This window comes from Nicotiana sylvestris, chromosome 9 (genome assembly GCF_000393655.2).
Source record: "Nicotiana sylvestris chromosome 9, ASM39365v2, whole genome shotgun sequence".
Classification (NCBI taxonomy): domain Eukaryota; kingdom Viridiplantae; phylum Streptophyta; class Magnoliopsida; order Solanales; family Solanaceae; genus Nicotiana; species Nicotiana sylvestris.
This window is the reverse complement of record NC_091065.1, coordinates 39230017-39246554: the sequence shown is the minus strand read 5'-3', so window position 1 is coordinate 39246554 and position 16538 is coordinate 39230017. Positions and strand designations below refer to the sequence as shown.

The 16538-nt window shown below is 33.3% G+C and overlaps 1 protein-coding gene across 1 annotated transcript; it reads left to right on the top strand.

The window, feature by feature from the left end:
* The first annotated feature begins 5497 nt into the window (after positions 1–5497).
* LOC104242017 (uncharacterized) lies at positions 5498–15607 on the top strand. The gene is made up of 4 exons (XM_070156540.1): positions 5498–5731; positions 5997–6079; positions 6377–6495; positions 15077–15607. The coding sequence occupies exons 1-4, from the start codon at positions 5551–5553 to the stop codon at positions 15180–15182; spliced, it is 489 nt and encodes a 162-aa protein (XP_070012641.1). The 5' UTR covers positions 5498–5550; the 3' UTR covers positions 15183–15607.
* Positions 15608–16538: the final 931 nt, after the last annotated feature.

The following is a 16538-nucleotide window of genomic DNA, read 5'->3' as shown; positions in this document are numbered from 1 at the left end:
AGGACTCGAAGCAGGTAAGGGAGTAGAAGTAGGTAAAGAGCAGGAAAAGAAGGAATGGGAACAGAGGAAGAAAGAGGAACTTCATCTAAAACTGGACCTAGTTCTCCACTTTCAAAACCACCAACGAAGAGACGATGAATAGATTCGTTGGTGTCCCTCGGAGTGGTTTCATCTTCAGAGGGAATGTGAACAGGTTCAGTAAGAGAAGCACAGACAGGGGTAACTTCAACTTCATTCTCGGAAACTATGTGTCTCCTGGCTCTTGGTCTAGCTATCAAAGAGGTGTTTTCGTCTTCATCGTCCTCAGAATCTTCTTCTACAACTTTCCTCTTTGACAGCCTAGCTTGTGTTCTCTCCACAAAAAGAGAAGTACCAGAAGAGGCTCAAAGGGCAGTAGCCACTTCGGTTGTCATTCCTCGAATAGCAAATCCTGACAAAAACAAGGATTTTAACAAAAAAGTTAGAAAAGATAAAGAACTTGTCATACGAAAAATGATAAAGAGATGCATACCGTGAGTCTTCACTTTCCAACCATGTAAATTGGAAATGGATTTCCACGTTCTCGCCTCCATAGGCACGACTTTCATGATTAAATCTACCCAACCACGGAAATTAGGAACGGGTTCCACATCTCCCATGGTTGCTATAGAAAAGCAAAAAAGGATGAAATTAGAAAAGAAGTTTAAATTCTTAAGAGGTAAGAACGGTAAGTAAAAAAAAACTTACGAGCAAAGTTCCACTTCTTAGAGAAGGGGATATTTGTTTCACCCACCAAATCAATTGTGTGTACCGCAACATAACGAGTGTACCACCCGCGGTCCTTGTCATCTTCAGGGCTTACTAAGACCCTTTTACTTCTTGCAGTTAGAGTAAAAACTCCATTGCGAAATAACTTGGGGTGGTAAAGATGAATAAGATGGGGAAAGGAAAAATCAACACCGGCTTTAACAGATAAATACCTCAAACAAGCCACTGTTCTCCATACAAGGGGACCAATTTGTCCCAAACAAATTTTGAAAAAACGACTGAAATCAAGTATGATTGGGTCAATAGCAGGAATAAATCCCAAAGTGAAGGGGTAAGTATAAACAAAAGAAAATTCAATCCTAAAAGAAGATATTCTTTGATTTGGATTAGGGATTACTATACGAAAATCACTTCTCCAGTTGCAATCTTTTCGAACAATAGAAACCAAAGGTTCAGTGATTAAAGAAGGAAAAGTGTCAGCTTTCTCTAAATTGACAACTTGCTCACGAAGAGATTTCCTATCATTCTCAAAAGATAGGTCGTTGGGTACTATTTCCTCAACTAAAGGCTCTTGAAGAGGCTCAGGAAGTTCTTTACCTTTAGAGGAAGATTTCTTAGAGATAGAACCTCTGGAAATAGTACCGGAGCTAGAAGAAGGCATGACAGAACCAGAGGCACCACCACGAACGGATCCTAGGCTACGAAGCCTGCCCCCTCTTTCTCTTCTATGTCTCACAGGGGCATTGGGGAAGCTATCAAGAATTGGAATTCTTTTAGGGTTAGGATTCAGAGATGCCATTGTAGAGAAAAGGATGAACTCAAGGAGAAAGGAGTAGTAAAGGATCTGTTAAGGGTTTATGAAGAAAAGGACAAAGGGAAAAAGGATATATATGTATATAATAGCAACTGTCAAGCAAAGAAGTGCAATGATGGAAAGCCTATAATAAAGGCAACTATCGCTTCGTGAATATAAGGGATGAATAAACCTTGGAAAAAGGCTGCAGAATTACAAAACCAATCGGAAGGTGACACGTGTGCAGAGCATTAAATAGAAAAGACAACTGGGGCGTCAGTACTGTTATAGCATTGATTACAACAAAAAAATCCCTTTTTATGAAGGTCCACTTCCCAAATATTTAATGGATAAATAAATGGAAAGTGGGGGGACTATCTGTATTGAGAAAAAACTGAGTCTGAATATTGAAGATGACGTGTCATGACACGTGGACTGGTCAAAAGGTCAAAAAGCAATAAATAGCCAAGAAGCACGGGCGACAACAGATAGGGGGGAAAGAAAGCAACATAGGTGTGGACCGTTACTAAAATAGGTACGAGTCTCGTACCTATTCGAGTCGTTTAAAGATCAAAGATCAGAAGAAGTTGAAGACACGAATCTGATGACGTAAAAGAGTCTAAATACAGCATTAAATGTCAAATACGTTAGAGAATCTGAATTAAATAGAAATGATTGTGTAACATTTCTTATAAATATCATTTATTGCTCATAATTGCCTCATTAAGACAAAGGCATTATATCTTCTCCTAGAATCAACTATAAAAGGGGAAAGACTCAACATCTGTAAGGACACGAAATACTATTGAGATCTTACTGAAATACAAAACTATTTACTGTTTTACCATCATTCTCAAAAATATTTTATTTTCGTCTCCTGATTATCAGTAACCCGAATTTCTTTCTAGCTTTGACCAAAGAAGTGTTTTTGGTTAAACAAATACCCAATATACTTCCAGGTCTAAAAAAGATTTTAAATTACGTCTTTTTAAATTTTTAAGTTATATTACAAGGTTAAATTTCCTTTAGATGTAAAATGTTTTTAAAAATAATTAGCAAGAAAGTAGCGTCTAACTAAATGAAAAAGAGAGAATACGTTTTATGACTATGAGAAACGAGATCATTTTTTTGGATTTTCACCTGCAAAGAAAGTTTTATTTTCTAAAATTGAAATTTAATCTTTCTTTTTTTAAGAATAAAAATTTAGGTTATAGTATGATCACAATATCTATAATAAAAATAAAATATTTTTGGAATTTTCAATTTTTATTAGGCAAATTGACACTTGATAACTGATATCTTATAGATTCGGTTATCGATTCGATTATCAGTTTAACATATTTATAAACCGATAAATGGTACGTTGAACCGATAATATCATAGTAGAGCTAAACCGATCGATATTACCCCTACTTGTACTTGTATGCTTTAATATATGTTGTAAGCCTTTATCAGCAACAAAAAAAATTAAAATACATTTAGAAAACTTAAGCATTACGTGATAATATATACTCCTTATTATGTAATTTGTCATTTTTAATTTATTGTATTGTCAAGAAAAAATTCTAAACTTGAATTCAAATTAGCTTTCGAAAAGACCAATTTTACCTTTAAAAATTAAATCTACTTGATACATAAATTTTGACCATAAATCCTATAAACATTAGCTAAATGAGATATTTAAAGAAGAACATGTTTAACATTGCTGTCGTTGGGATTTCCTTATTTTCTCTTAATACAATTATTATCTTTCTTTAGTATTGGAATATTGGGAATTTTTTATTTTATTTTTTTATATTCAAAGTTTTTGTTTTTATTGAGCTCTTTATTTATTTGTTATTATAATAGATATATTTGAATACATAACTACCACTTATTTATAATTAATATCTTATATTTTATTCATTGAATCACCTGAGCATGACAAACAAAATTAATTTAATGTAATCATCTAATTTAATGTCGAGGAATTAAGAGCCCGTCTCGACATAAAAAAAATGAATTTTTTTCACTTTTTTTCGAAATCAGTGTTTGACCATAAATTTTTTAATTTTCACTTAAAGTTGAATTTTAAAAATTTTCGAAAATTTGAAAAATTTCAAAAAATTATTTTTTAAAATTTTCGCTCATATCACTCACGAAACTTCAAAAGCAACTCAAAATATATTTATGTCCAAATACAATTCTAATTTTCAAATATCGTTTTCACTTAAAAAAAATTGATTTTTTTTTAATTTTACATTTCTTATGTCCAAACGCCCACTAACTCTCCCATTCAAAAGTCGTGGTTGTAAAATGATGAGCCGATGCTCTAAGTAGCAAACAATGGGCATGATGCAAGTGGGACCCATAAATAATAGTACTCCTAGTATGTTAAGGGGTGCAATTGCCTTGACAAATGTGTAAAGCAGAGGTCAGAAAGTTTGGGTGGGGCCAGGACGTGCTGTCCTCGTGAGGGACTACAATAGAATTCCTTTTGACCAATTATATTGCTCCATTTTCACTGCAATGACTAAATTACCCTTAATATCCCAAGCAGGCATGTTGACCATCAACTCCTTGCTTATCCTCACTAAAAATATATATATAATAATAATAGATTCTAAAAAAATTTAATTTGTGCATAAAGTTTTGTAGTTTAACGGTTATAGAGGTAAAATGTAATTACTTTAATATGACAAAATAATTTTATATTTTTATTTTTTAGGAGGAAAATTCAGTAACAATACATAAAATAATCCAAACATTTAACTATTACATTGTTTCATTTGGAATGAAATCCCTCTGTCCTATGAAAAAAAAAAGAAGGAAAAATACGTTTGCAAATATTACACAATTTAGGTTGCTATAAGAAAAGTAGTATTTTTTCCTTTTTATTTTATGTGGCAATAGTGATTGATGCATAACAAAAGGGGCAGCTTGCTCCACAAATCATCTTGCGTTCATGTAGAATACGAAAAAAAATTACATTCCAAAAAATATAGTGTAGGTTAATTCATGTGTTCACGCAAACACCTCGCACTCATACAAACATCAATAGCTGATTCTACAAATCGAATCTGTAACTGATTGGTGCATAATTTAATAAATAAAAAAGACTCTTGATACATAAATTAAATTTGAATTTATTAAGTTTTATATATGGCAATATAAAAAATATTATTCCATCCGTTTCTGACTGGTCAAAGAGTTTATAAAAAGAGAGAAGACTTTTGAATTTGTGGTATAAAATGAGGTGCATATATTTTGTGTGGCTATAAATAATTGCATTAAGGTAAATTATTTTCAAATAAGGAAAAGAATCATTAAATTATTTTCAAATAAAGAAAAGAATCATTCTTTTTGTACGGACCAAAAAAGAAATAAATTCGTATAAATTAAAATAAAAAGAATATTAAATTACCATCAAATATCTACATGCAAGCCTCTAAAAAAAAATATGAAATTTATAAGCTTAAAAATATATCACGTTACCTGATATAAAATAAAAATTTATTTTCGTCTTTACTATCAACAATAGTATCGGTCCTGAATCATATAAACGGAAGGGAAGGCGGCGTAATATTTTCGGAACGAACTGAGGGAACAGGAGTCGTTGCCTTGAAGTCGTAGAACACTCTAGTGCAAACTCCAAAGGTAAATTCCAAAATAGCTTACAAGAAACGTCAAGAGGTTGTCAATCTATATGGGCGTTTGGACATAAGAATTATAAAATTCTAAAAAAATTAAATAAAAATAATATTTAAAAAATAAAATTGTATTTAAATATAAATATAATTGTTTTTGAAGTTTTACGAATGATCTAAGTAAAAAAATTTAAAATAATTTTTAAAAATATTTTAAAGTTTCAAACAATTTTAAAATTCATAAAAATTGAAAGTTGTATGGACAAACTAATTTAAAGAAAAAAAGATCGGAAAAGAATAAAAAATTCTTATGTCCAAACGGGCTTGTATATCCAAAGAAACTGATGCACTCAAACCAAAATTAAGAAATAAGAAAAGAAGAAGATGAGAGTGCTAGTGGCGATTGACAATAGTGAAGAGAGCTTCAACGCTCTAAAATGGATCCTTGATTATCTCCTCAGGCAGCCATATCATACAACGGAGGAGGTGAAGGAGCCTTGTATAAAGCTCAGTCTTGTACATGTAATGGAGCCATTCCCTCAATACGCCTATCCTGGTACTCATGGTCTGTACTCCCTTTCTCCAAACTAACGGTTGGCTATTTTCATTTCGAGAAAATAACAAAGAGACAGACTCGTTAACAAATAATATTTTGATTTTCGACCATAGGCTTGTCGATTGAAGAAAAATAAATGAATTCAAGTGAAATAGTTTTTTTTCCGAACGTATTTGATAAGCTGGAGCCATACTGCAAGTTGCTTCATGCCATGAATAAAACGACGATTTTAGGCTTCCTAACTTGTTGATGTATTTTTGTGTTTGGGCAATAGTGATAGAATCAGCAACTCGGGCGCAAGCGCAAGAGGCGGCACGAATACTGGCGCGTGCCTCTGAAATGTGCAAAGACAAAATGGTTGGTTATTTCTCTAATCTATCCTTTAAACTTTCATAAGTTATTATGGCATTTTTTTCATTTAGAAAAAGTTTTATTCAATAAAATTTGACAAACACGGGTGAAAAAGAGTGTGTGTATATATATATATTTGACATTTCAGGCGAAAAGTGTTCGTCAATTTCGATGATACATTGTGCTCTACATATTATGCTACCACAAGTCGACATGCATGCACAATTTAAGGGAATGTTCCCTTTTGTTCCTTTTTCTCAATTTTGACTCATTTTGTTTAGTAAATTTATGTTTCATGTTTAGATCAAAGCAGAAACTCTAATTCTTGAAGGTGATCCAAAGAACATACTGTGTGAAGCGACAGAAAAAATGAACATCGATCTTCTTGCAGTTGGTAGCCGTGGACTGGGCCAAATAAAAAGGTGATTTCAAACTTTCCTAATATATTTTCCGATAATGCTTTTTTGTTGAAAAACAAAACAGAATTAGCTAGTTGGTTTATATTTATTAATGCTACCTGGCCGTAAGTATTTATTAACTCAAAATACTCGCGTTTTCAACCGAACAACAGAATCTTAGCAATTGAGTTCCCGGTCCGGAACTTTCAAACTTCAATTGGATTTTAGCAGTTAGTAACTGTTAATCACATCATTAATTTCAATGTCAACTCAATGTAGATTCGAAAGCCAGCAGCTATTTCTTTTACGCAAACCTTCAGCTCAACAACAATTCTAAAAACTCTAATTAATCCCATGGAAACACCCACCTTTTATCCTCCATCACCATTAATCCTTCTCTTTACCCTACCACCACTGCTTTTTCCAGAAGAAGAGAAGCAGAGTTTGTGTCAAACCCAGCAAAATAGAAGGAAAGTATCATTTCAATTGTCCAAAGACAGTAGTAGATAAGTACCAAAGCAACCACTCCAAAGAAAAGAAAGAGAAAATTTTCCTTAAAAAGTTAACAGAATAAGAACCCCACAAAAAATAGAATCCAAATGGAGAGAACAAAAGGAGAAGAGAGAAAAGTAGAATACAAAGAGATAAAAGCTAAAGAGAAGCCGAAAAAGTATATATATGAAGACACTCTCATACAGAGACGTGAAAAGAGAAAAAGAGATAGGTAGAGGCTGCCAAAAAGTTGTCAATTTTTACCCAGCCCGAATGTTTATAATGAATAAGGCCTTTTATTTTAAATAAGATTAAATGGGTTGTTAAATATTTTGTATTTTATAGCTTAGTGTTTTTCGGGGATTAAAATTTTTAGGACCCTTCAAAACTTATATAAATTTTTAAGACAAGAGTGTTAAGAATGGGATAGAAGGGACACTTTAAAACCCCAAAGTTTTCTTATTTACAAAAACGTCTTATTTCTCCTCCACGCCGATGGATATTTGAAACATCTCCCGTTACGTTTGAAACATCTCCCGGACGTTTGAAACTATCCCGATGGATGTTTCAACTATCCTGAGAGATGTCTCAAACATCCCAGGGATGTTTCAAACATTCCGGGAGATGTTTGAAAACATCACGGGAGATATTTCAAACAACTTTGAGATGTTTCAAACATCATGGGAGATATTTCAAACATCACGGGAGATATTCAAAATTACCCCCAACTTTTGTTATTTTTAATTTGACCCTCGAACTTCTTGTGTCCTGTATTCTTACACCAGACTTGAGAAGTCTTTTTTTTACCTCTTTTCATACGTCTACAAACCTGCATATGGGTTTTGTAAATTCCTACTACTTGTTAGATGGGATGGCATTTAGACCTAATGCTTCCAACGTGTAGTACACCGAGAAATATTATGATGTGTCTTAGTCTATAAATAAATAAATTTTGTACCGAAATTCTTTTCACTCGTATGGATAATTTTCTTTTCCTGTAAAGCCACTAATTCGATTTTATCACTAAGGTTTTGTTGCTAAACACGTTTAGAATAATTTGCTTTACATTTTTGAAGTTCACAAAAATGTGTTCATCAATTGAACATCCACAGACTTAGAATTCACTACTGTTGTGGATATCCATTTAGTACTCCATTTTCCTATAGAGACTTACAAACCAGCAAGTAGCTAGCAACTTCTAGGAAAAGCTTACAAATAGCTTCAAGGAATTTTGTAAGTAACTTACTGAAGTATCTTATAAATTCTTGCAAGCAAGAAGTTTCAAATGGCTTGCAAGTAGCTTCGTGAAGTAGCTTGCAATAAGTTTGAAGTAGCTTACAAATAAGTTTTTGTTGTGGTGTAAACAGGGAGTTAAATTTAATTTATTTTGTGCATAAGTTTAAAGTGAAATAATATATCAGTCTTTCCTTATACTTTTCTCTGTTTTACTTGCTTTATAATGTTATTTTAAACACGTTATGAACACGACACTATGTCATCTTGCACAAAATACTTCGAAAAAATTTAAGACATGAATTTTCTTCTTTGTGCATCATGACAAATCTGGCTAAATTTGAATGCATAACTCTGGATATTTCAGGCAAAAGTTATTTGTCATGGTATTATATTTTGAAATTCATCCTAATGAGATGTGTTTTGGAGACCTCATCAAAGATAAAAATCATGTATCAAATTAAAAATGTGCCAAAGCAATGATATTCCTAGTCCCCACCTTGATGGAGGTTTAAAAATAGGATATATTATTGTGATCCGAAGGAACCACTTATATTGTGGAATACCTGAAAGAAAGATATGACCCTGGGAAGATAGTCATGCTTTCATAAATATGTTGTGATTGGTCCATCTAAGCCAACAAGATTTTATATCAATTAGTGACTATAATTCTAATATATTCAGAATTATTTCAGAATTGAAATTATATGGACAAAATGTCATTGATATGATACGTTGGAGAAAATATTCTCCACTTTTCATGTCTCGATAATGCGCATGCAACGGCAATATCGAGAGTTGAGATTCAGGAAATATTATAAACTAATTTCACATTATTCATGGCGAAACTACATAATGAAATATTTATGAAAATCATGAAAGTTGATTTACTGATTCTATTTCATTCCTTAAAGTAAATGAGATGATACTACGTTAATCTAAGCATGAAAAAGGGTGGTATGTACTATTTGTGATCGAGGAAGAAATTCTTATCAAGATGGTCATTAAGCGCCGAAGAATACCTTTCACCACCGATAGTGAAAAATGACAAAATCATGAAGCAATGCAAATAAAAATTCAAAAACAAAATCAATGTGGAGCACGTCTTAATGTTTTGTGATGGTATTTCTTGCGCATATAAAGCATATTCAAGAATTCATGGATGAAAAATATTTGGTTTATGACGAAAAATAAATTGTGTCAGAATCATTTATGATAATTTGTTGGTATGCAATCAACAAGTGTTGCTGCATATAAATAGCATGATTATAAGTAGTGCCCTTAATATTAGTTGTAAAGTGTTTGATAAATGACTCTATAAGGTATTTTTTACTATGAACAGGGACCCAAAACTTTTATTCCAACTAATAGAAAATAATCATCAAAAGTTTGAGATGAGAATCTCCAACGTTATCAAGGGGAATACCCTTAATGGGATAACTCAAAAATTGGGCTCCTGATCGAACTATATGTGAGTTGCGATGATGGCACACATGAGATCATCTTGAAGATGCATTGAATTTTCTTATGTTATATGATGGTGGTGCTCGTGTCGACTTGCCTAAACTTTGAGTAATTTTAAATGGTAGGTGCTGCCTCCGACCAACATAATTACCGAGTGTTTCTACCCGACAAGATTTTGACAGATGAAAATATGTTATCTAATTTTTTTTTGCCTCCACTGAAGTTTTAATCTGGTCTAAAAGATGCATCTCACAATAAAATTAATAACTTGTAAGAATCTTCAAGTTCTTTAATGGTTGTCCATTTTAATTTCAATGTACAAATGTATTTAAATTGATTAATATCTAGGTTATGACAAAGTATTCCTCATTGTGCTAATTTATGTAAAATTTAAGTCAGAAGACAAAATTGACTTTTTCTGAAACATATTTCTCACCGAAGGTATTCTTAGTAATATAGAGATATTCAACATTTACTTCATTTATTCTCTAAACTTGATAACTATTTTGGCGGTTATATTTAATATCTAATAAGTTTTTTTAGACAGAGAAGAATAATGCACCGTCTATAATAAGCAGGGGCGGTCCATCCATAAAGCAAGTAAAGCAACCGCTTTATGCCCCATATTTATGGAGGTCTATTTTTTGTTACACCTAATAAACTATGTATAATTTTAAAAGAGTTCTGTAAAGTGAAAAAGTTTGATTTCTTTCTTTAACAAATATAGAGAAGAAGGATTTGGAACTGCTATGATTTCTACCAAGAAAATTGCACTTGAAATGAATATCAAATCCGAATTTCGTAAGAAACGTATGATATATGGGAAGTAACAATTTGATGCGAATGTTGATAATGAAATTTCAAAAACTTTCAAAGAGTCCTTTAGAGTTGATTACTTTTATGCATAATAGACAACGCTATTTTTCACTTCAAAATAGATTTGAACAATTCCAAGCATATGAAAATATTTTTGGTTTTCTATTTGGCAGTAAAACTAAGATCATTAGTTGTTGGAAATTTGAAAAAATATTGCATTATTCTTGAATGTTCCTTAAAACACAATAATCAATTCGATATTGATGGTTTGAATTTATTTCCTGAATTAAAAGTATTAAGGAAAATAGTACAATTAGAAGATAACAGTTTAATTGATACACTTAATCAAATAAAAAAATTTAATTCTTTTCTAAATGCCTAAATTGCTTGTGAAATAATGTTACTGTTGCTTCAGCGGAAAGAAGTTTTCAAAATTAAAATTGATAAAATCTTACCTAAGAACAACAATGTCACAAGAAAGGCTTAATGTATTAGCTATATTGTCAATTGAGAAATACTTATTAGGAGTTTTTGATTATAAGAAAACTATTAATAACCTTGTATCGAAAAAAAACTAAAAAAATAGACTTAAATAAATAAATAAAAAATTTAAAAGTTAAGGTCCATCATAAAGTTTGACTTTAGGCCACAAAATTCATCGGACCGCTGCTGATAATAAGTTTGGTTCTATAAGGCAGAAATATATTGGCTCTTTGGAATCTTCAATAAAATTTGCATTACAGAAATTATAGTGACGTTTGTCTTTCCTATTAGCAAATAAGAAAAGTATTTCTGACATTTTCATATAACATGTGTTGTTCCATTGTCAATTAAATAAATGTCTTCGTGTTTGACTAAACAAAACTTGAGAAAGATCCATATATTCTTCAAAATGAAACGACATAGATAAGTGAATATTATAGTAAATGTCATTACCAAAATAAAACATGACTTGTACTTTATTTACAGGAGTCATGATCATATTAGTTAGAACAAATAACAGAAATTAACATCAATATATTTAAGTTTCCAGCTACAGATCCATCATATATATGATCTATTCCTTTTTAGAGTGTTCAAGGAAATCTACTACGACTAAGTGCATAAAGTCAATATAATCTTCAGAAATAGTGTTTCAACATTATTTTCTCTTCTTTAACATTCTTCATAAAACTCAATCACATGCTTTGACGTACAAAAATGTATGTGATCAGTGTCCTTTTCCTTCATATCGAAAATATATACTATTTTTTAATTTTTGTTTGCATCGTTTTATGCTTTCGCCCTTCTTCACTGCTGATGTTAAAGGTATCCTTTGGTACTTACCATTATTTCTTTAACATTCTTCATAAACCTCAATCACATGCTTTGACGTACAAAAATGTATGTGATCAGTGTCCTTTTCCTTCATATCGATATTATATACTATTTTTTAATTTTTGTTTGCATCGTTGGTGTTAAAGGTATCCTTTGGTACTTACCATTATGATAAGAATTGTTTTCTCGATCACGATTGGTACTGCGACCCTTTTGATAGAGTACACAAATACTTGAGTGATTTTGGCTGGATATCCCAAATTCAATGTCACAACCCAAAATCCAACCAAAGGTCGTGATGGTGCCTACTTGCTTGCTAGGCAAGCTAATATACAACAATAATAACATAAACAAATTATTAAGTCTTAAATAGATTCATGATATAAATAACAATTCGGAGTATGCCTCAAAGCTCAATATCATAAATACAAAAGTCGAGACAAGGTCATATCTGTCTAACAACACCCGAAGTTTGGTGTCACATCACGACGAACATCTAATAAGAGTAAACGGTGTCAATCGAATAACAAGATTTGTCTGAGTACATAGATAAGGAGAGAAAATATGGGGAAGAGGACACCAAACGGATCAAGTAAAATAGCTCACCGCGAAGTCTCCACACTAAACTCCTATCAGCCAAGTGGGTACCTCTAATACGTGCCTCAGATCCTGCATAAAATGTGCAGAAGTATAGTAGGAGCACAAAATTAAAGTACTCAGTAAGTATCAAGTCTAATCTCGAAGAATTAGTTGAGCAGTCGACATAGACACTTACTAAAAGTATAATAATCAGGCGAAAACATAAATAAGATACGGAATAAAGCATGATATCACCAAATAGGCACAAAAACTAGGAATACCATATATGTAGAATTAGACATACTTTGGAGATAAAGAGATCGAAACAGATATAAAATACTTCAATTCTCGCGCAGAAACATGATGTACGTCAACCAATAGCTATATAAAAGTTACGACATCAGTCATATCATGCTCAAGATCCCTTCTCAACACGTCACAACACAAAATTCATGTGCCTCATACATGCCACGTGTCTAAAACCAAGCACCAAAAATTCGGGTGCCTACGCTCACAGAGCTCAAAGTAACATGAGTAATCTCCGGACTTCCAGGGAACAGATCCATATCCAAGCGTTGATCAATTTTACAATCAATGATCAATAGTCAAAATCAATATCCATTCATAGTCCATAGTGCCAAATTTTTTAACTTTTTACAATAATCAACTCTCCAACTCATGCATATTTGTGTGAAATAAGATAATAAAAGAGCATCGGACATAACAATAAGGATGCAGCTAAAAGTTCATATGGCTATGGCTAATCACGTGATTCAATTTATCACGACGGCTCAATGAGCTAGTTCAACGAGCATAAGTCTTAATTTTATTATTTAACATGAGCAAATTAAGTCATATAACCACCAAATCATGAAGCAATTAAGGCAAGTGTATAGCTACATATTAATAATAAAGCTCAATATAGCAAAATAATTCTCTACACGAAATTCAATAAGTTATAACCTTAAGCATGTTTTTAAGTCAAAATTATGAGTTATCACATAGTCATAGATTCAATAAAATATGGATAAGTAATTTACACAATCCAAACAAGGCATTCAAACTCTACTTGATACGATCATAACCTAGCTAGGCATATGTGCTCGTCAACTCGCATATACGTAGTTCCTAAATCCATTAAAGTAGCAAATAGATCACCTATGGGGAGAATTCCCCCATATAAGGATAGGCAAGAGACTTATCTTCATCCGGTGAGCTTTACACAATCAACAGCCGCCTTCCGTCCAAATTTAACTCTAAACGACTCAAGTCTAGTCAAATGTAACTCAATAATGTCAAATAATGCAGTAGAAATCATTTCCAAACAACAAAGCTTCAATCCTTTATCAAATCCTCCAAAACTCAAATAAAATTCAACTTGCGCCCACGAGTCCAAATATATGATTAGATTCCAAAATTGACTCCAAATTGACCCTCATATCCCTAAAGTACATTCTTTTAAAGAGCAGACAAAATTTCAAATTTCTTTTTAAAATTTCATGTTTTAAGTTTATAAATCTATGAGAATCAAGATATATAAACAAATTAACCTCAAAGTAGTAGTAAAAATCTCCTTCAAATCGCCTCTTTCTGTGCTCCAAAACTCAAAATAATGAAAAATGAGCGAATTCCCAAAATATGTAGTGTGACAGGCAATCTTGCATCTGTAAGGTCGCATTTGTGGCTCTGTTTCCTGTCAGCCTACCCTCGCACCCGCGACTCACCATCTGCTTCCACGGCATTGTAGGTGCACATTCCACTAGCCAGTTCCCCCATCGCAGGTGCGCGACCAACTCTGCTTTTGCGACACCACATCAGCGCAATCGCCTCTCAAATGCGGCCACCCACTGGATTAAGCCCAAGCGCATGTGCGCGCAAATCCATCGCACGTCCGACTTCGCACCTGCATACTTATGCACGAGACACATGCGAGGCCTTTCGCGATCTCGTCCAATCATACCAACATGTCCCCATATCCAATTCAAACTTATCCAAAAACTCAAAACACTACAAATAACAAAAAATCCAAGAATCGAAGATAAAAATTCATCTTTTAACTTTCAAACATTCCAACTTCGCCAAATTCATCCGAACCATGCCTAAACATTTCGGATTTCAATAGAACTTTGCACACATGTTCCAATCGACTAAATGAACCAATCCAAGGTCCCGAAACAATAGGCGAAATTTGATGACACCAAAGTCAATTTCCGGTCAAACATATGAACTTTCAATCCTTCCAATTGTCAACTTTCGGCAAATAGAGTCAAAACCTTCTAGGAACCTCCAAATTCGAATCCAAACATATGTCCAAATCTAAAATCACTATATGAACCTATTGAAACCATCAAATCACCAATATGAGGTCGTCTGCTCAAAAGTCAAACCTAGGTCAACTCTTACGACTTAAGCTTCCAAAATGAGAGAAAGTGTTCCAATTCACCTATGAGCCTTCCCTAAACTAAACAAATCATCCCCGCAAGTCATCAAACATCAAAAAAAACATACGGCAAGCATAAAATAGGGGAACAGGGTCATAATACACAAATATTACATAAAACGACTTGAGTCGTTATTACATTCAAGAAGCAAACTTCCTCTGGTTAAAGAATAAGAAAAATAAAACTTTTGACAAATTTCACTCTCTTACAACCAACTATCCATTTCGAGAGCTCATGATAAAGAAATTTTTTCTATGTTGCAGGGCGTTTCTGGGAAGCGTAAGCGACTACTGTGCCCACCATGCGAAATGCCCTTTGCTTATTGTGAAGCCAACTAAGAATTTGGTTCAAGAAGTTGTTCAAGTTTAAGTATAAGAAGTTGCTGTAAGTATAGGATGCGCATAGTGCAATAAGGTAAAAGTAAAGGAAACGTTTTCTCCCCCTTCTCTCTGTTGTAGAATATGATCTGGCTGTTGTAGAATATGTAGATAGTTCATGTCATAAAAGCTTTTAAAGAATCTTTTTTTTGTTCCTATTGTCCTTTAGATTGTTGATGATTATAGATAGTGTCTTTTGACGTAAAATACAATGAAGTGAGGTGTACAACACATTAACTCCACTCTCAGGCTGTCATACACCAGTATATTTGGTACACAAGTTCTTTCCGTATTCGTGTCCGTAGGGTTTAATTTTCGTTAGCGGATTGCAGACCATATTAACAACATTTTGGACTCTCTGTGGAAGAACTGCTATGCATATTAAAGAATAGAGGGAAAGTTGCTTCACTAACCACTGACACCTCCAGGCGCCATATCGTTTACTACTAAATATCTCATAAACGAAAGTATTATCAATTTAGTTAATGTACTTGATGTGTGATGCTTTTATCTCCGGCAATTCACTAGAGTTTGTCTGAATTTTAAAAGCGATCACTCTCCCCCACGACGAAGTAATTTAGAAAGACTTTTACCGGAAAGTTACCATTATATGCATAGGCATATGCTGCATTCCATTTTCTCGACAACCGCTACCGGTCTGTTAGTTTTTCCATCTCTTCGGTTCCCCGGTTTTCGTTCGAGTTGTAAGAGGCAAAAACTTGTACCACATACAATTTGGAGGACCCATTATATAATTTGGAGCCCCAGAGGTGGACCTAAGTTGGTGGCAGATGGGTTACCGAAATATGTTAAGCCTCGACAAATATATACATACATATAGGACCCATTATATAATTTAATTGTGTCCCTCAAAAATGAATGCAGGATGGTTTAGCATGGAGAATTGGCTACTTTCCGTGGCCTGCTGACCCAAGACCAAGACAGAGCCAACATCAGCACTTTGCTCTTGTTTTTCCCCCCTTTCTACTAGGTGCCCCGCTATGCTCAAATTTTGTGTCCACCTCTGCCAGAGTCCCATCCCATCAATAAGGGTGCGGCTTGAGTCAACTAATACAAATTTTTAGAAATACCTTTATCGAAGATGAAAGTTACCATTGTATCCATAGGCATTAATGAAATTAACCGCATCTCATTTTCCTGACGTCTACAGCAGCAGCAGCTTTTTAAGGGGACTTAAAGAAGAGAGGTTAAAGAAAATAGTGCATATTGTCATCTTCTAAGTTTATTTACTCCACCCTCAAATTGACTCATATTTTTTTTCTTCTGAAACCTAACTCTTGGAAAAATCTACAGGTATATTACCGAAGAGTGAAAAAGTAGTTTGCCG